The sequence below is a fragment of the Ciona robusta genome, chromosome 11 (assembly GCF_009617815.1).
Source record: "Ciona robusta chromosome 11, ASM961781v2".
Taxonomy (NCBI): Eukaryota; Metazoa; Chordata; class Ascidiacea; order Phlebobranchia; family Cionidae; genus Ciona; species Ciona robusta.
In genome coordinates this window covers 8,298,362-8,317,352 of record NC_143245.1, presented here as the reverse complement: position 1 = coordinate 8,317,352, position 18,991 = coordinate 8,298,362, and the positions used below count along the sequence as shown (strand labels likewise).

General features: G+C 35.5%; 5 protein-coding genes and 1 pseudogene across 7 annotated transcripts; 3 read left to right on the top strand and 3 right to left on the bottom strand.

Annotated features, from left to right (window-relative positions):
- Positions 1 to 22: 22 nt before the first annotated feature.
- LOC149729122 (uncharacterized) lies at positions 23 to 7,102 on the bottom strand. Of its 2 annotated transcripts, none has more exons than XM_089888862.1 (15): positions 6,943 to 7,102; positions 6,231 to 6,432; positions 5,663 to 5,890; positions 5,240 to 5,461; positions 4,741 to 4,887; positions 3,981 to 4,130; positions 3,471 to 3,629; positions 2,978 to 3,124; positions 2,552 to 2,686; positions 2,120 to 2,248; positions 1,619 to 1,789; positions 1,311 to 1,439; positions 870 to 995; positions 483 to 622; positions 23 to 108 (listed from the first exon to the last, which is right to left on the bottom strand). In XM_089888862.1, exons 2-15 carry the CDS (start codon positions 6,292 to 6,294, stop codon positions 100 to 102), a joined length of 1,956 nt encoding a protein of 651 aa, XP_089744988.1. In that variant the 5' UTR covers positions 6,295 to 6,432; positions 6,943 to 7,102; the 3' UTR covers positions 23 to 99. The 2 variants fall into 2 exon arrangements, with proteins under 2 accessions (XP_089744988.1, XP_089744987.1); XM_089888861.1 differs by having other exon boundaries at positions 2,552 to 2,689; positions 6,943 to 7,101.
- A 139-nt stretch (positions 7,103 to 7,241) lies between these two features.
- Positions 7,242 to 10,741, bottom strand: LOC149729121 (transmembrane protein 98-like). Its single transcript, XM_089888866.1, has 2 exons — positions 10,178 to 10,741; positions 7,242 to 9,830 (listed from the first exon to the last, which is right to left on the bottom strand). The coding sequence occupies exon 2, from the start codon at positions 9,826 to 9,828 to the stop codon at positions 9,130 to 9,132; it is 699 nt and encodes a 232-aa protein (XP_089744992.1). The 5' UTR covers positions 9,829 to 9,830; positions 10,178 to 10,741; the 3' UTR covers positions 7,242 to 9,129.
- A 391-nt stretch (positions 10,742 to 11,132) lies between these two features.
- LOC149729120 (cytochrome c oxidase subunit 5A, mitochondrial-like) lies at positions 11,133 to 12,497 on the top strand. The gene is made up of 4 exons (XM_089888868.1): positions 11,133 to 11,320; positions 11,443 to 11,543; positions 11,786 to 11,935; positions 12,274 to 12,497. Exons 1-4 carry the CDS (start codon positions 11,236 to 11,238, stop codon positions 12,391 to 12,393), a joined length of 456 nt encoding a protein of 151 aa, XP_089744994.1. The 5' UTR covers positions 11,133 to 11,235; the 3' UTR covers positions 12,394 to 12,497.
- Positions 12,498 to 13,154: 657 nt separating this feature from the next.
- On the bottom strand, positions 13,155 to 15,603 carry LOC149729119 (uncharacterized). The gene is made up of 4 exons (XM_089888870.1): positions 15,475 to 15,603; positions 14,467 to 14,639; positions 13,805 to 13,885; positions 13,155 to 13,266 (listed from the first exon to the last, which is right to left on the bottom strand). The coding sequence occupies exons 2-4, from the start codon at positions 14,636 to 14,638 to the stop codon at positions 13,190 to 13,192; spliced, it is 330 nt and encodes a 109-aa protein (XP_089744996.1). The 5' UTR covers position 14,639; positions 15,475 to 15,603; the 3' UTR covers positions 13,155 to 13,189.
- A 155-nt stretch (positions 15,604 to 15,758) lies between these two features.
- Positions 15,759 to 16,754, top strand: LOC149729118 (phosphoglycerate mutase 1 pseudogene; annotated as a pseudogene). Its single transcript, XR_016386057.1, has one exon. The product of XR_016386057.1 is annotated as a phosphoglycerate mutase 1 pseudogene (transcript).
- Positions 16,755 to 16,800: 46 nt separating this feature from the next.
- Positions 16,801 to 18,266, top strand: LOC149729117 (peroxisomal coenzyme A diphosphatase NUDT7-like). Its single transcript, XM_089888864.1, has 2 exons — positions 16,801 to 16,935; positions 17,199 to 18,266. The coding sequence occupies exons 1-2, from the start codon at positions 16,841 to 16,843 to the stop codon at positions 17,884 to 17,886; spliced, it is 783 nt and encodes a 260-aa protein (XP_089744990.1). The 5' UTR covers positions 16,801 to 16,840; the 3' UTR covers positions 17,887 to 18,266.
- Positions 18,267 to 18,991: the final 725 nt, after the last annotated feature.

The window sequence follows — 18,991 nt, the reverse complement described above, 5'->3', positions numbered from 1 at the left end:
AATAAAATCCAAAAAATGACAATCTGTTTAAAAGTTGCTTTTATTGTACAAGTCAAAATGTTGTTAATAAAGTATATCATGTTCATAATTACGCTTTCTTCAAGATGTCTGTAGGAAAAAGTTATTTTGAGTTAAAGTTAAATATATTGAACAAGCAGGGGCAGTCATGTAAACCAATAAAAAAAGGAACATACACAAGAACACAACAATATTTTATATAGCTTCTTAATTTGCTGCGCAAACACTTGAACAAAGTATTATGTAACTTGTATGATATAATGTGCAACTAGGGTCTAACTCCGATTCATCATGGCATGCCTCGCTGTGGGACTTTACCCTTATAGAATGTACCTATACAATGTTGGGATACTGGGACCTGGGCCTAAATCCCTGTTCCCACGGCTTATTTTGCTGTAGGACCTTACGCATAAGGAATAACATGTATAACCAGTGTGCAACCTAATTTATAAAGTCAAACTTACAGGGTTACATGTAGAGAATCCATCCCCAGCGTATCCATCATCGCAAATACATGTTATAGCTTGGTTGCCGTCTACTGCTATAATTTCACATCTTGCATTGGATGTACATACATTGTTGCAAGCAAGTGATTGCTCGGGGACTGTCAATAAAATGTTATTATACTAAACAGCTATACTGGGTGTATTTATACAGCTCAAGCTCACTGTTGAGATATAACTTACTTGTCTTTCTATAAACTATAGGTAAAGTGTAATCACTAATTTATGTTATCTATAGCGTGTTGTACCAACTGTATTTTTAATGTTGATCCCCTTCTTTTTGTTCTTTAAATCTTCGCTATCATTTACGACGAGATAATTAAAAAAATATGTTGCGTTAAGCTTTACCTGTTGAGGTGCAATAGTTGATGCCATCGCCCACAAAATCCTCATCACACACACACTGGTGCGCTAACCCCACACGTTTACACGTAGCTTGGTAGTGACAGTTCTTCAAACATCGGTTGCTTTGCCCTATAATGGAAAAGGTGTTAAATGTTTCTGTATCAAAAATACCTTTATTGTGTTAGCATTCATAATATAATGTGATGCCTTTTTCGAAAAAACAGGAAATGTTTTCATTATATATTAATTAATTTTGGTTTTTGGGTTCAACAGTAACAACTATTAACTAATGATGTTGTTTTTCATACTTTCTATCCATGGCTTGTTTTAACAACTGTCATTTGACTCTTGATTCCATTCTCTTTCATGTGTCAATAATTTGATCTTTGCTACCATGATCAAAAAGATAAAAACAAATAAAAATTATGTTAGAAGTAATCTTACTAAAGCAGGCATTGACACCATCTCCCCGGAAATTCCGTTTGCATGTACACACTCCCTCAGCATTGCCTTCCGTTACCAAACAGAAAGCATCGTTATGACAAGTGTGTTGACACCCCACAACCCTTTGTCCTAACATAAAATTTATAGGTTAATAGTGAATACATCAGTTTAAAATATTAAAGTAAAAAAATCAACACTGATTATTAAAATATAGAAATAGCAAAGCAACTAAGAAATGTTTTAAAACAAGTAATTAAATAAAGTTATTTTGTTATCATAAAAGCCAAATTGTGTTCAAGTTAACTAACCCCCGCCCCCAGTTCCTGGTCCATTAGACGTACATGTTTGTCCATCGCCACTGTAGCCATCCAGGCATTCACATGTTCGTTGTTGAGTTGTTGGGTTCAATACACAAGTTGCCAACGCTGAACAAGGGGGTTGGCAACGAAGGACGACTACCGGGGTGAAAGAGGTTGGGACTGGAATAAAATGCGAGTGATTTAATAAAAACGTTTGATTTATCACAAATGTGTTAATAATAATTTTGCTACTAAAACAAATTTCATATGTTTCTCACTCCTCAGGTGGTCTCACTAAAGACCTTACCCTTATTGAATGGAATCTCTATTATTGAGTGTCTATATACTGCCTCAGTGGGTCTAGATGGTAGCACTCTGGGTGTTTAGGTGATAAACCTACATCCCAGGTGCCAAAACACCTCCAGTTAAACGATGACCTAATAGCATAAGGTGTGGGGGTTTGGGCGATACACTTTCTATTCTATCCATTCAAAAATAATGCAGACTCACCAAACACTGGTGTACACCTCACACCATCACCAATGTAACCACTATTGCATTGACATCTGTATCTTCCATAACTTGGGCTATACGAGCATGATGCGGCTGTGGGATGGCACTGTCGCCGACACGTGGTGGCTGAAGATGGAATAATATGATTATTGCATGTATTAGGAAAAAAAGATCACTTATAGCTACAATGTTACATACGTGGTAACTCGTAAGCGGGCACGAGAAGACATGGGAATTAACAACAAAACAACAATCGCCAATTGTTATTACTCGCTCAAGATAAAATTAATGCAATCGTATTATTAATAACAAGTTAGGTTACCCATAACCTGTTTTAAACATAAAGTAATAAAAAAGATCCACCTATTGGTAATACATGTTATGTAACTCAAAACATGTCATAAACCCAACTCTCAGTATGTATATTACTTGATATCCTGGTGCACGTGATTCCATTTCCTTCATATCCATCTACACACCTACATGTGTGCCGTCTTAATGCGTTGTTGAACTCACAAACTCCATATTGGGGATCACAACCGGGCACGCAGTACGGGCCTGTGCCTTCTGGAATAATTAAAGTTTTTACCTTTTGTATATGGGTGAGGTCTTACACTGAGGCATATATGCCACTTACTATTACCCAACATTGTATATGTACTATAAAACAGTAAATTGTAATTGTGTATAGGTAATATATTGTAAAAGTCTTTTTATTAGGACCAATATTTGGGCCATTACCCCAACATTGTATATGCACATTCTATTCTATATGGGTGAGGTCCTACAGCATGATATGTCATGGGACCTTTGACTTTAGCCTGTAGATTAAGCCCGTAGTTGGTCTATATTTACCTGGAACAACTTCAGATTCAGCTACACACAACACCCCGTTGCCTCTATAACCTTGGTTGCATACACAATCGAACTGGCGATCGACGGAGTTGTAAACACACGATGCCAATGTGGGGTGGCAGGGAAGAACGCATTGTGATGTGGGTACTGAAAAAATATTAATTGAAACTAAGATATTAATTGAAAATGAATCAATAACATAATTCTTATTTATCTTTTCTAAAACAGGATCCTAAATAAAATAATTAAATATTAAAGAAAAGGAAATTGGTAGTAAAACAAAAGTCATTAATTTGAAACACACAGTAAATAGCAAGCATGGTAAATACTATATGGTGTAAAGTCATGTTAAAACATGCTATATATAAAATGAATTGGTAAGTGCGTCAGTTATAAAGCGTGGCCATTTAGTTGAACCCAACATTTAGTTGAACCCAACACTTTTCTTAAAATATACCTTGGTATGAACTAATATAACAACAACCTTACTAACCTGGTACAGGAGTAACATTGGGAACGCAGTAAACCCCGTTACCAGTATAACCTGCATTGCACTGACACCTGTATTCATTGGGCAGGGGAAGGTAATTGCATCGCGCCAACCTTGGATGACATCTTTGTGTGCAAGTTCTTTGGGGCGTTCCAATGTTTCCTGTACGTTTGTGAGGTAATAAATTAAGCAACAGAAAAGCTTAGCTTTGGATGACAATTGAATGAATGTAACTTATTTATCCTGGAGTATTAGTCGAGCAAAACCTGTTTCATACACCTCGTGCTCGCTTACGAATCATCATATATGTAAGTTTGTGGGTGATTGTTTTCTGTATGGCTGACAATTTAAACAACTCATCAGTGACCACAGGGTTGGAGCAATTGTCATTAAGAGTTTTGCCCAAGGACACACCACAATGGTGGCAAGTTTATTTAGTTTAAGTGTAACATTAACACCATTATGAGTGTGTAAGACCAGTGATGTAACATGGGGGGAAATAGTAAATAAAACCTGTATTAGTTGGAGTCTGAGCAGAACATGCATAACCATTGCCATTGTACCCAAGCCTGCATTGACATTCGTATCGTGTGTTTAAAGAGTTGTAAACACACTGTCCCAACGTTGGGTGACAACTTGGTAGACACCTTGAAGCTACAGATCCTTTAAATATATCAGGAATGAATGAATGTAACTTTTCCTTGCGTGGCGCGACAACAACAATCGTTATAACAAGAGTGTTCTGTTTCAAAAACCTCGTGCCCGCTTACAATTTACCTTTTATGCTGCTTGTGCATCTTCTTATACACCAGACACACATGGTGTATTCATACACCTCATGCTCACTGTCGAGTTATAACATGAGTGTCTTCTTATACACCAGACACACATGGTGTATTCATACACCTCACGCTCACTGTTGAGTTATAACATGAGTGTCTTCTTATACACCAGACACACATGGTGTATTCATACACCTCACGCTCACTGTTGAGTTATAACATGGGTGTCTTCTTATACACCAGACACACATGGTGTATTCATACACCTCATGCTCACTGTTGAGTTATAACATGAGTGTCTTCTTATACACCAGACACACATGGTGTATTCATACACCTCACGCTCACTGTTGAGTTATAACATGAGTGTCTTCTTATACACCAGACACATATGGTGTATTCATACACCTCATGCTCACTGTCGAGTTATAACATGGGTATCTTCTTATACACCAGACACATATGGTGTATTTATACACAAAGTAACTCACCAGGAATGGGCGTACACTGAACACCATTCCCAGTAAATCCAGGTTTGCATCGACACACGTTGGTTGTAGACCCTGGACTGTTGACACATACTGCGTTCACTGGATCGCATCGGACGGCGCAAGACACTCCCGAGCTGTTATTGCCAACTAAAAGTAATGTAATATGTTGGGATAATACGGTACAGACACATTTGGTATAAGATTGCCCATGTTTGCCATTTATTTTGTCGTCTCATTTAGTAGAAATCAAAGAAGATTTACAGAATTATATATCCGTATCCTCATAACTCTAAGTAGCGTTGTTATTTGTTTCAACAGGACTAGGAAATATGGAATATTATGTGCTAATGGTATCCGTTCCGCTGTAGTTCTTCACTATAGTTTTGATCGAAGCAGAAAAAGATAAATTAATGTAACACACATATATATACCTTAATGGCGCGACAGTCGTTATAACACGAGAGGTTGTTCACGAATATATTCAGTCGCTTGTTCTTACCTTGCGGAATCTGGCTCCGTATACAATTATAACCGTTGCCCTGGAATCCTGCCTTGCATCCACAAGCAAAGGTTTGGCTTGTAGCTGTAGAACGTAGATAGCATTGGGCACTTGCAAGATTGCATTGAGGTCGGCAGTTAAAGTTTGCTGCTATAGTTGGCCCGGTTGATGTTGGGCGTCGGTTTATCAATTGCGTTATGAGGCTGGTTATAGCTTGTTGCCCTGCGAGGATGAATGTTGAATGAAACTAACTTATCTCCGCATGGCGGATAACGACAGTTGTTATAACATGGGTGTTCTGTTTCATACACTTCATGCCTGCTTACGAGTTACCACGTTTGTAACCGTTTTTGGATATTTGGATAATATGAGCTGAAAATGTCCCGTCTTTCCCCACTCTACTATATACAACCTATAACTCACCGGTTGGCACGCACGAGTATAAGACGGCCGTGTAGCCAGCATAACATTGGCAAACCCCTCGACCATATGATCCAGGTATTGCGACACACTGCGCAAATTGTTGGCAAGTTTGACCACCTTGTAAATTCTGTAGGCCCGGTATAAGAGAATTTAAACACGGCAGGTTTAACTGCAAAGATGAAACTCCAGTCTGACAAACCGTGCATGGACGTTGGAATGCGAGGCCCGCTGTATGGAGATGGCGTTAAAATAAAATAAAGTTTTAGTTCAATATTTCAGCACATTGTAAGTTTACTGTATATGAGTAAACGAATGAACGTAACTTATTTATCCTTCCGTGGCGGGGCTTAGTTATAGCACCAGTGTTCTGTTTACAAAGTTTAGAGTTATATCACATATATTGTATTATACGTACAGAAACAGCATGTATGTGCTAATACATATGCGTGCAACTATACACCAATATTGCGACGATATAGTCTGTACAAGTTTACATATACTTGCGCACACACCAACACACTTACATACAAACATGCGAACATGCAACTACAAAAAAATGCAAACTTACCAAATTGCGATTCGACCAACGCCACCACACACATAAAGCGAAGAACAAACACCAAGATCTTCATTCTTGATTAATATTCCACAATAAACAGAATTCTAGAAACCCTATTCTCGCCGGATGCAGAAACAATGGATAATCTAAAAGCGACGTTGCAGAAGCTTTAACTTCCTCCGTGTCTCATCGGTGACCGGTACGAGTTACCCTGTGTTTTGATGTCTGTATCAATATAGTGGCGTGGCTGGAGGCGATATTCAAGTTATGATCGTATGCGTTGTAACAATATCAAGGTTATGGCGGTAACTGCTGCAACGAGGGGTAATGGACGTAGTCGTAACATACGTGGGGGAATTACACGTAGTTTAAAGTAGCGATATCGTGAAACTTAATATCTGTTTCAAATTGCGTATAGGTTATATAAATAAAGTACTGTGGGGGAACGCATGATAGGCGGCATATGCCTGTCCTATATTTAACAACGGTCGTTAAGAGTCGTGAGGGTATGGTTATAAATTTCTGTAATTTTTTTTCTTTAGTACCAAATGGAAAAAAATGAATAAAAACCATGTCCCAAACAACAGCCGTTACAACACGCTAGGGTAAAACCTAAGGGATAAAAGGCGTGACCGTTTACTCACACAACAATAGCATACGTAACACAAAGCCCTTGCTCTACGTTCATACATGAACAAGACACACGTTAAAGCGAACTTACCGTGGCGGGATTCGAACCCAGAGACTCTTATAGTTACTGCGTTGGGAATAGAGTAATATGTTAATGTGCGTGGCTATTTAATTGAACGGAGTCGTCTATTTCGTAGCTACAGGAGAAATCTTATTCATTTGCATAGTGTTTATTCTATCAGGGTGGATCCTAATATTCCTGGAAAATTGTAAACTGGGCCAATTTGCCAATATTGCGTGTTTTTTTTATCTGTAAACAGTAAAGAAACCACCATTAAAACTAAACCTCTTTTTTTGTATAAAAATAGGCAATATTAAATACACACAGGGTTTTAAAAGCATTTTTTTATTTACAGCCATCCATTTGGCAATGCGAAAAAGGTACATATATGAAAAAGTGAAAAATCTAAAACAAAAATTCATGTTTTAAGTTTAAAACAATGTATTGCAAAGGTTTAGTACGTGTAATAGAAGTCATGGAATTTTAACATAGAATTGTAATACTGCAATAAATCTACAAATCAGGTATAAAGTAATTTTAATTAGGTAAAACTACTGTCTTAATTTGCATTAAAGGTAAAACACAAAACAAACGTAAATTTACATGCAGAATAAACCGAAGGATTGTTTAAATAGTTTCATAACACAAAAACAACAAAAGGTTTTTATCTCTTTAATCGCAATAACGTGGGTTGTAGTTTAAAATAAATCAGCAAAAAAGAAAGGAAATTAACAGCAAACAGAATTTGATTGTATGGGTAAAAATACTGTTTAATATATAATATATATGTTGCAGGGCGCAAGATTTCTTAAACTAAAATACACAGTTACTATACAGATTTAAAAGCAAGATATTATAAAAAAAAGCGCTATGAAAAGTGTAACCAACAAAAAAATTTGAACGACTTATATTCTGTGAGAAATATTTTCCTAAAATGGTATTATTAGCCTTTTATTCAAATAGAATGTAAGTAATACCCAGGTTTATAAATTATAAAATACAATGTTGGTTGGCCAGGCACAAAGTGAAAATAGATAGCACAGAAGCTACATAACAGTTATAACTGCACCATATACTAATAATAAGAAACTTTAAACAAATTAAAATATAAACTGGAAACTGCACCATGATCATAATAATAATAAATAATTTAATTGCACCCTGGCCCATAGTGTATAAAATAAGACACTGTGTTATAAATAAAGTTGCCCCACCCCATGTGAGGATAAACAAGTGAGATATTTAGTGAGGGTACTTAACGGCACACAATGTTGTTGTTGCGTTTAACACAGCCCTATGTGAAAGTTATATCGCCCAAGGCTATAGTACGTTTGTTTGACACTATACTTTTAGCCCTACCAGGAATAAATTACAATCTTTGTAAACTTAGCCCTGTGTTTTTCAACGTTATTGTGACGTGATCAAAATATTAAGCACATTAATAGCGAAACTTTGGCAAATTTTTTTAAACTACTTTGAACACAACTTTTTGGAATCATAAAATAAAACTTAAATTAAAAATTTAGCCTAGAAAGTATGATGGGCCATCATATGAAAACTATTGCCAAATATATAAATCTACTTTACTTTAAAAGTTTAAAAATGAACTTAAAAAAAACTATTTATAATGTAAATCTTGATGAAAACGTTTTAGTAGAAAATATATTACCACTAACAAAATATAACAATATATGAATGGGGGTAACAAGCACATTTAGGCAGAGAACAAAATAAACGCAAAAATCCCAAGCCACCAATTGCTAACACAAATAAAGTATTGATTAACAAACTTATTTAAACACTGTTTTTATGCAAAGTTAGATGTTTATATTGGAATTGTTGCTACCAAGTATAATATATTTCTTGCACAACAATGTACTGACATTCCAATGTCGCATTCAGGTGTTTATCATGGAAGAATAAACCAAGTATTAAAAAATGTTGGGTATGGAAAGAAAAATATTTTTGATGTCAAAACATTCTGATCATAACCATAGGCACCAAACCTGGGGTGGCAGGGTAGGCAGACTAACCCTTAATTTCCTGCACTGCATTAGGCCTATACAGTTTTGTTTTTATTGGAATTTCGTATCCAGCTATCTCAGGCTCCCTTGCGTTTATTAAAGTTTGGCACCTTTGGTCGAAGTAATATAACCATAATTCATGGAGTAGATCAAATCACCATATGGTATATACATGTGCATGCAAGGGTTTCACTTATAGCTGGGAACTTTCAGCATTGGCATCCACATCTGGCTTGTTATTATGTTGAGAGACTTGTGGATAATATCGCGCACTGCTTATTATCCTCATATGGTCGGCCATTGTGTCAAACGCTATGTCGATCCATTCCAGTGAACCAGTAGATTGCCAAGCTTTGCGCACCAGGATAGCTAAGTGTTGGACCGAGTAGATGAGAGCCGAACATTTTGATTCAAGGGATATCGGATTAAGTGGTGGAGCGATTGAACTTATAACGTCATCCACGCGAGGTGTAATACGTTTCGCCACCCCTACAATAATGGCCATGTCAGAAGATTGAACGTTTTCTTGTTTCCTATCCAATGTGAGCGCGACTAGTTTCTCGGTTACTTCTCTACACATCTTCAGTATTGCGATACAGTGCGGAACAAGACCATGAATATCATTCGCCCAATCTTCGGTCTCTAGTAGATGCCTAATTGTCCCGTCATCAAATGTGATTGTTGACTGAATATGATTCTCATTTGCATTATTCCCGACTCGCACAACAGTCTCACTGCTACCTTCATCATCATCGTTGTCACTTAGAATGGAATGGTGTCGTCGACAAAGCCGATATTTCTGTCGGCAGATGATCAGTAACGTAACAAGAGAAGCAACAAACACGACACCTAGGATGCTAACAGCAACAATAACAACTGTTTCCATAGCCATGGCTGTGAAGGAAAAAGCAAGAATTCACTTAGTTTTGCTTTGAATTAGAACTTTTACAAAAAGTACATTAAAATTTACAGTTAACAAGATATATAAATAGCACCTAATTTATGGATATTAATTTAAAATTTGAATGATTCCATGATCAAATAACAAATGTACCACTCCTTTAAAGTAAAATATACACAACTGTCCTATCATGTACTTCAATTACTCCCTAAACTTACACGTTTAACTTTATATGGTAGGGTGGGGAAAGATGGGACACCTTGTTATTCTGTTTTCTTGTCCGATTTGATAGTAAACAAAGAACATTCAAAGAATTATAAAACTGATCCTCGCGACTCACATAAACCGTTGTTTAAAACACGATCAGGATATTTGATATTATGCGATGAAGGTGTTCCATCTTTTCTCACAGTACTATATACAAACTATCTGATCAGTACATGAAAATAACATTTAACAGGTATACTCATTTCCGCCTAGAAAGTTTATTAAATAAAACGTAACAGTAAATACATAGCAAAACAACTGTCAATCGGAGTCCAGATTTTACGAAGCTATTTCAGTACAGACGTATTAAAAGTGACGTCATGTTTTGTTATGCACGCTGGCGGCTGGTACGGCCAATGCTGTTTGCATAAATATATAGTAAGCCAATTATGTGTTCCTATTCTAAAATATCGTATCTATAAAACATTTTAACGATGCTTTGTGTTGCTGTATCCCATAACATTCTTTTTTGCATTTTAATCTATATTAAAATATTATTTCCGCCCTAGTCAAAGAAAACTACAAAATCATGTGTTATTGTACTTTGTTTGAAGGTTTTGTATACAAATGTTTTATTATTATCACAATTATGAATTTAAATATGTTGTATTCTTAGTTTAAATTGCATTTTCTGCACATTTTTTGCGTAGCATGCACTTGCATTGCCTACGTGATTGTGATGTTTACCGCCCTCTTGCGGTTTTGGGCAAATCAGTAAAATTCACACTGTTTCAATATTCAGTGTTGACCGATTAAAAATAAATAACTAATATTTGTTTAAATAAACAACAAAAACTATATTTACTGTCAAATGCGTTAGTCCAAAATGATATTTGATTTAATTGTAAAGTATTTGTAAACTTTTATTTTATTTAAAAGAAAACATTTACAAAAATTAAAAAAGGAGTTTTACTTACGTAACCACTGCCTATTTTAACCTGTACGTTCGCACTGCAGAAATTAAACAATTTTTAGCGAAGGTCAGCCGTATTTAGAGCAGTTTAAAGTTTATTTTAATCGTTTTAAATTATTTTTTCTATTTATATTAGCTTCCTAATCATTTACCACATAATTTCGTCTTGAAGTTTAAGTTTTTTTGGTCGTTACGCACGTTATATTAAAGAGAGCAATATGTTTCGATCTGTACTTAGATTGGCTCAAGTTTCAACAAGATTTAATCAAATAGTTTCCGCCAAAGTTGTGCCAAAACAAGCAGGTATTACATGGGTTTTTATTCACTAAAATTATGTTTAAAAAGTTAGCATTTTGAGTAATTTTTGGTTAAACACTGTTCCATTTTTGTTTACTGTACATTGGGTTTAATTTCTTATTTTTCAGTTTCATTCACTCCACTATCTGTGAAGAAATACAGCTCTTCAGCCGTTGCAGTTACAGATGAAGAACACACAGCAGCATGGATATCTTTCTTTGAAAGAAAGGTAAACAATCTAGATGATACAATGTTTTTATGAGGGATACAGTTTGTTAAAAAAATAAGTGCTACTGAACAATCCACACTGTACACAACTACTAATCTGTAATTTGTTACCTTTTTTTGTTTTTTGTTTATGGCAGATTAAGATTGTACACTTGTACCCAAAAATTAACTGACAGAAACCTGAATATATCTTTCAACTTTTAAACATAATATTCCATGTATATTTGACGTCACTTTTCTCAGGATCTTGATTATGTCATTTTCAAAATTGGTTTCATGAATTTGTACCAAGAAGATTCTGTACCAGAACCAGCCATCGTACAAGCTGCACTTTATGCTTGCAGAAGAATAAACAACCTACCACTGGCTATGAGAGTCTTGGAAATGGTTAAGGTAGGCTCGTTGTATTTTTGATCTTTAGCAAAGTTTTTGGCCAACCCAAGTCCTATTATTTGGGTCATTTTCATCAGGGGCTTATTGCAATAAACGTAACGCCTAGGAAAGCAAGGATATAATGTTTCATGAACCATCAGCTTTGCTATAGAGTAACAAAATTCTGTTTCTTTGTAGCTTCCTTTTTGTTTTTAATAAAGAATCCAAATAATTAGCCAACCTTAAATTACACACATGTCATATCTCATTAACCCTTAAACCAATACTATAAAAACAATTGAATTACACGAATACCTCAAAACCCCCAATACCACAATATAACTTCCTGTCCTATCCAGAACAAATGTGACGACAGACAAGACATCTATGATTACATCGTCCAAGAACTCCGTCCTTCCCTTGATGACCTTGGTCTTAAAACAGTTGAGGAATATGGTCTTGACCAAGTTCTGGATTAAATCTTTATATTAAGTTAATTATGGCAGTTCATATCTGCACCTGGATTGAATATCACTTGTTCCAATATTTTAGAAATAAAACCTGGTATTGTTTGAATGTACAAGGTGTTTGGGACGCGGTATAGAATATGCATACAGGATTATCGTTCAGATTAAGAACATTGTTGTTCAAATTAAAACAGTAATCATTACAGCAGATGTGAGAACTAGACATTACTGATTTGCAACAAACTGCTTTCGGTCCCTTAGCTTTATAGTGTATGATAGAGAGTCGCCTACCATCTCGCACACCAAAACAGCTGTTTCCGCTGTTCTTCTAGCCAAATAGGCTTACAACAAAACGCAAGGTAACTTTAATAACAGCAATGCTGCCTCTAAGTCTAAGAGGTATCGCCACAAGTGTTTTTTAATAAGTTCCATCTGACAAATTAACCCTAACAACATTTTGACTGCATGCAAACAAACTAACAAGCTGGGAAGACTTCCCTGGAATCTGGTTTCATACTGTACCTGACTACAGCCAAACAAAGACACTACTAGCTCGCTCAGTGCTGCCGTGACAGGAATCTTATTCACTGGCCGCTTGTTGTTGGCCATTTAGATAAAAGCTAGATGTACTCGCATCTGCTCAGATCGAGTGGTCACAAATGATTTCCTAAGAAAAACTCCAAAGGCAACTTTACCCAAAGCAGGTTACATAATATGAATTAAAAAAACACACATGTTATAACTTCTAAACCAGACAACCCAAATAAACAACATTGTTTCGTAGAGGATTCTTTATTAGTTTTACAACTTAATCAAACAACCCGAATCCCATGTCGTCATCGGACTCTTCTTCAGATTCCTCTTTCTTTGCCTCTTCTTTGGGGGCTGGAGTATTAAAAGATAAATATTAGGGTAAAAACCAGCTTGGTACTTAGTAAATACAGCGGGGCTAAGTTATAACATAGTAAATAAAGTTGCCAAACAACCACGACCAGGTCAAACTATAAAGATGATCTGATCAAGAGGTTGAAACATCAGTTAAAAAATTAATTGCTAGAAAATCCCAACTCAGACCTCATAAATAATAAAGCAATAGTTTCTTTAGGGGTTTAGTTATTTTGTTGCTTCAATTGCTCAGCTTTCCCAAACAGAGAAGCAACAAGCAAAGGAAGACATAATGTATCTCCAGGTAAATGCAGTGCGAGAGAAATATCCATGCACTGGGTAAGAATCAAGGAGAAATAGGGATGACTGTAACCAAACGGGGACATCTATATAGCTTATAGATTTGTTAGGCCAAACCAAGCTGAAAAGCTCATGACTAAGAGTCAACTTGTTTAAGCTCAATCCCAGTAAACCTGCACTTTTATAATTTATTCTCCATTGTTTTCCGCATCCCCATTTTAACTCCCCAAAGACTTACCTTCATCTGCGGCTGCTGCACCACCGGAGGCAGCAACAGCACCACCACCACCGGATGGTACGCTTGCAAGTTTTTCATTTCCTGTAATGACAAATTGATTAACTTAAATTGTGGTATGCGTTTGGCAAAATTGACCCTTTTTCTAACACTCGTATTGTTGGACAATTCCTTTGCATCATAACAGAATAAACCACTGTTACTAAATACCCAACAAACCTAAATCTATCTATGGTGCACCAAAGATTTAGCATTAACCAAAGAATTATAGAATTCTTCATCAACAAACATCAGTTACTAAACCAAGTACTGTCTGCACCAAACAAAGAGATTCATCAAAATGAATACATAAATTATAAATATGAGCTTGGCTTGTAGCATGCCTCAGGTCAAAGTGAAGAAAACATCACTAAATATCAGTCGAAAGATGGTGATATTTTTTCATCATCGGCATGTAAGAGCCTGGCATCCATTAGCCCCAAATGAATTCTGAATAAAACCTTCCATTTGTGGGACTTTTACCATCCCAACAAAGGAATGCAACTACATCAGTGAAATTGGTATTTAACAACTTTTATTTTCTATTATTTCCTACTTCCTTTTATTTTGGGTAGTGAGTCATCTCCAGCTTAAAACACATTTGACCATACACTCCCCACTCTCACCTGCAGCAATCACTTCTTCCAAGTTCTTCCCCTTCAACTCCTTGATGACCATGTTAAGTTTATCATCATCTACGTCGATGCCGACGCTGCCCAAGATATTTTTGATATCGCTGGACGACGGACTTTCGTTTCCACCGAGTGCGGCGAGTAGATAAGCAGCCACGTAACGCATGCTGGGTGTATAAAGTCAGTCAGTATATAGACATTACTCTTTATCTTTATAATATGGTTGATATCCTAGTATTTATAATTGTAGCGAAAAATATGGATTCTCCCATAAAAACTGATACTGCCAACAGAAATACCAGCTTTCTTATAGAATGTTTTTTTTTACATTTTTACTTATCTTTTAGCCAAAAAAACACGAAATAAAAGGTGTTTAAATCTCATTATTTAAACAGAGTGTTTTTCATTTTAGTTAACATGTTACCCTCGGATCTCTTATGTGAAAGTTTACTTTTGCACCAATAACGTTTTTTTTAACAATTTTACCCGTAACTTAGGTTATTTGCTATTTATTTGCAACCATTTATTAAGGTTTATTTGGCAATATAAATGACCTGTGCAGGAACTATTTTAACATGTTAGCAAAATTAATTATTTATTAGGGTCACATGTAACAAATGACTTTTTACCATGAGCCTACATTTCAAGATTGATGTTCGTGATAAATGTGAACCTAATTTTAACTTAGAGGTAAAACTATGTCAATTTCACTAAAAATAAACTTAGGAATATTGTAGTCATACTCAAAGGTTTTATTTGCACTAACATGTAATTTACATACACATAAACATTTTCAAAAAGCGGAGTATGTAGATCAAACGTGTAAAGTGTCTTTCTAATTCCTTTAAATCAATATAGTGTTCATTCCGCCATTTTGAATTTGCAAAAAAGCGGCCGTCGATTTTCCCCATTTTTGACGGTAAAAAAGTCTCAAAAACGTATGTGTAGTATTACGCATAATATAACATGCAAAAACTAATATATTATAGCATAATAACTTACATTTAAGTCAGGTTAGACACGAAACGATGATGCCACAAAAGTTTTTGTAGAAAGGAAAAGAAAGAACTCGAAACGTGGGGCGTTAATTTAACGCCACTGACGGCGCGCTTGCAGTTTTTCAATTATTATCTGGGGATCAAAATAACAAAACATTTAAGAAAAGTTTATTACGATCCTAAATGTTTAAACATTTATATTATTCTAATTAGTTTCCAGTTTTGTATTATGACCTGTGCAATTTTTTTTATTGACACGCCTGAAAAATTTAACCTTTTTTGCTGCTAGGTTTGTGTGCAGAGTCATGTACGCAGTACCTTAGACACAGACTTCAGTGTGTACGGTACGTTGAGAGTATTTTACTTTACCAAAGGTTTCATTTGTACAACTAAAAATGATTGAATACACCGTAGTAATGGTTCGGCATGGTGAAAGCGAATGGAACAAGGCAAACTTCTTTACCGGGTGGTACGATGCACAATTAAGTGATAAAGGGAAAGAAGAAGCGAAATCTGCTGGAAAAGCTCTAAAGGACGGAGGGTATACCTTTGATTTAGCGTATACATCGGTACTATCACGGGCACAGGACACTTTAGATTCTGTTCTGTGCGCCTTGGACGCGAAAGACCTACCTGTTAAGAAGACATGGCGTTTAAATGAGCGTCATTACGGTGGTTTAACTGGGCTGAATAAAAGTGAAACTGCCAAGAAATACGGTGCAGAGCAAGTACATTTATGGCGTCGAAGTTTTAATGTCCCACCCCCAGAAATGGAGCCAGGACACAAGTATTATGACAACATAAACAAAGATGAGAGATACAAAGATGTAGACCCAGCAGACATGCCAAAATGTGAGAGTTTGGAACTTACTATTAAGAGAACCTTACCTTACTGGAATGATGAAATTGTGCCGAGCATTAAAGCTGGGAAGAAGGTTATTATAGCAGCTCATGGCAACAGTCTCCGTGGGATTGTCAAGTATTTAGATGACATGTCAAATGAAAGGATTATGGCACTTAACATACCTACAGGAATCCCTTTCTATTATAAACTGGATGAAAACATGAAACCTATAGTTTCAATGCAGTTCCTGGGTGACAAGGAAACAGTTGATAAAGCTATGGCTGCTGTCGCTGCCCAAGGACAAGCGAAATAAACTAAAAATATAACAAGTTGCATGCAGTAGGCTATATACAAATCATGTCATTTGCAATCGTTTCTGTATTTGCACGCTTCTGCACCAAATAATGTGTTCTGTATAATACAGTATAATATATATTCAAGATATTGTTTCTTTGCATCCAATTTGAGTTCAATCTGAATAAATAAATCATTGCTTTCGCAGATAAACCTATTTTCATTAGGCAATATGGAAAAGTTTACTAATATCTTAAATAGAATGAAGTTGCATATGGAAAAATATAAAGAAGAAACGCTTAAGATTGAAAAATCAAGCCTGAAACGGTATACAAGTGTTTCATGTAAAAGCATGTATAGACTAATTACCAGTTTTTATCTCTAGTAGTTTTTACACACGGAATATTTTAAAGACTAGTATTTAGTTGCTTATTCCCTTTGATTTTGCTATTGTATTCGAAAAGATAAGTAAAATTTATTAAGTTTTTTATAAGGCTAGACTGCAAAGGTTCAAGAATCAATGCTGCCACTACTGCCCATGAATAATTAAGTTGAAGTTAATAGTTAACAATATTTAACATTTTATTCAGAGCTGCTGTTTTGGTTCCACTCTTTGAACATGAAGGGGAATTGTTTGTACTTTTAACTAAACGTACCGATAAAGTCGGCAGCCATCAAGGGGATGTATGTTTTCCTGGTGGTAAACAAGACGATACTGATGATAATATTGTGGCTACTGCTTTACGTGAGACATGGGAAGAAATAGGGTTGAAGCCATCTCAAGTTGAAGTGCTTGGTGCCATGTTCCCCACAGTATCGTACACACGACTACTGGTCACCCCTGTTATAGGTTTTATTAAAGATGTTCAAGATGTGAAGTTAAACATAAACACAGATGAAGTGGATGATATATTTGCTTGTAGACTTGATTTCTTCTTGGACAGCTCATCACACAAATATGTTCAATCTAAAATCACACCAGGATTGTACCTCCACTTATTCAAATTCAACTCACAACCCCAATCAGACACCGGCTGCGACTTTATAGCAGAAGTTTTCAACCCAAAGCACAACAAACACCTGATATACGGCCTAACTGCACATATGGCAATTCTGGCTGCCTTGGTTTGCCTGGATAAAAAATCTGGCTATAATATAGCTGGAGGGGATACGCCTCTTACACAAGACTCTTATATGGGATTCCAGATTAAATATTTAAACCACAGAATCATAGCTTTTACTAAAAAGAAATCAACCACCCTTAACTACAAGCTTTAAACAGTGTTAATATATGATTACAAATATGTTTGTTTCAATAATACCTTAGTTTTTATGACAGAAGATCAGTTTTTTGAATATATTATTTCTAATAGCAATATGAGCACAATAAATGTCATTATTATATAATTCTAACATACTCAACTCAATTTATGCTTGTACCAGTATTTGTAACCAGTATTATAGCAATTACCCACTTATCAAATGTGAAATGTGCAATTATTATTAATTACTTTTTTCATAATTTTATTTTAACTATGCATATGTTATTGCATAGTGGACTGTGTTACTCAATGTATTTCGCAAATATAACCTCAATTTTTACATGTGTTGTAGCGCGCTATGTGTTTAATTATATTATAATAAATAAGTGAAATTTGTAATTTCTTAAATTCAGGGATTAGGATATACAGCCTTGCCATGTATTAATGTAACATGAACTCTTTACCTGTTAGGAAGAACTTATTATAACATCTTCAGCAACATAAAGATTATATTGATTTGTTGAATTTATTTCAATTTAAAAGGTAAGGGTAGCCTATGTTTGTAATTTCAATAAAATATATGTTTCAAATTTGGTTTTACCTTTTAACATATGCAAAGTTCCAAGTACGGTATGTACCTGTTAAAACATAATATGTTGAGAAACAATGAAAAGTCTAAAGTGACGGTCAGTTAATAATATAATGAATAAATATACTTTAAAAGCATGTTAAAGCCAATAATATAACTCGCACCTTCCCAGTAAGTTGGAACTAATTTATAAACCAAATTACTCTGTAATTGGAAGACAAATATTTCTAAAATATTCCTTTGTCGCAAACAGTAACCGTTGTGTGTGTTTATCTTAGCACATTCCTTTTTTCCATCACTTAATATTTCCCAATTAACCTATTATTCAGTAAATTATAAAGTCTACAACATGGCCACTCAATAATAACCAGCCTAAAAGTTAAAACCAACATTTCCTGGCAGACCTGGCTTACATTGCAGTTAAACAAACTCCACATTAACTATACACCTGAAGCTGCAAACACGTTCGTAATATTTACTTTACGCGCCAACCGTTAGAGTGCGCTGTGGATCTATACACATTACATATTGT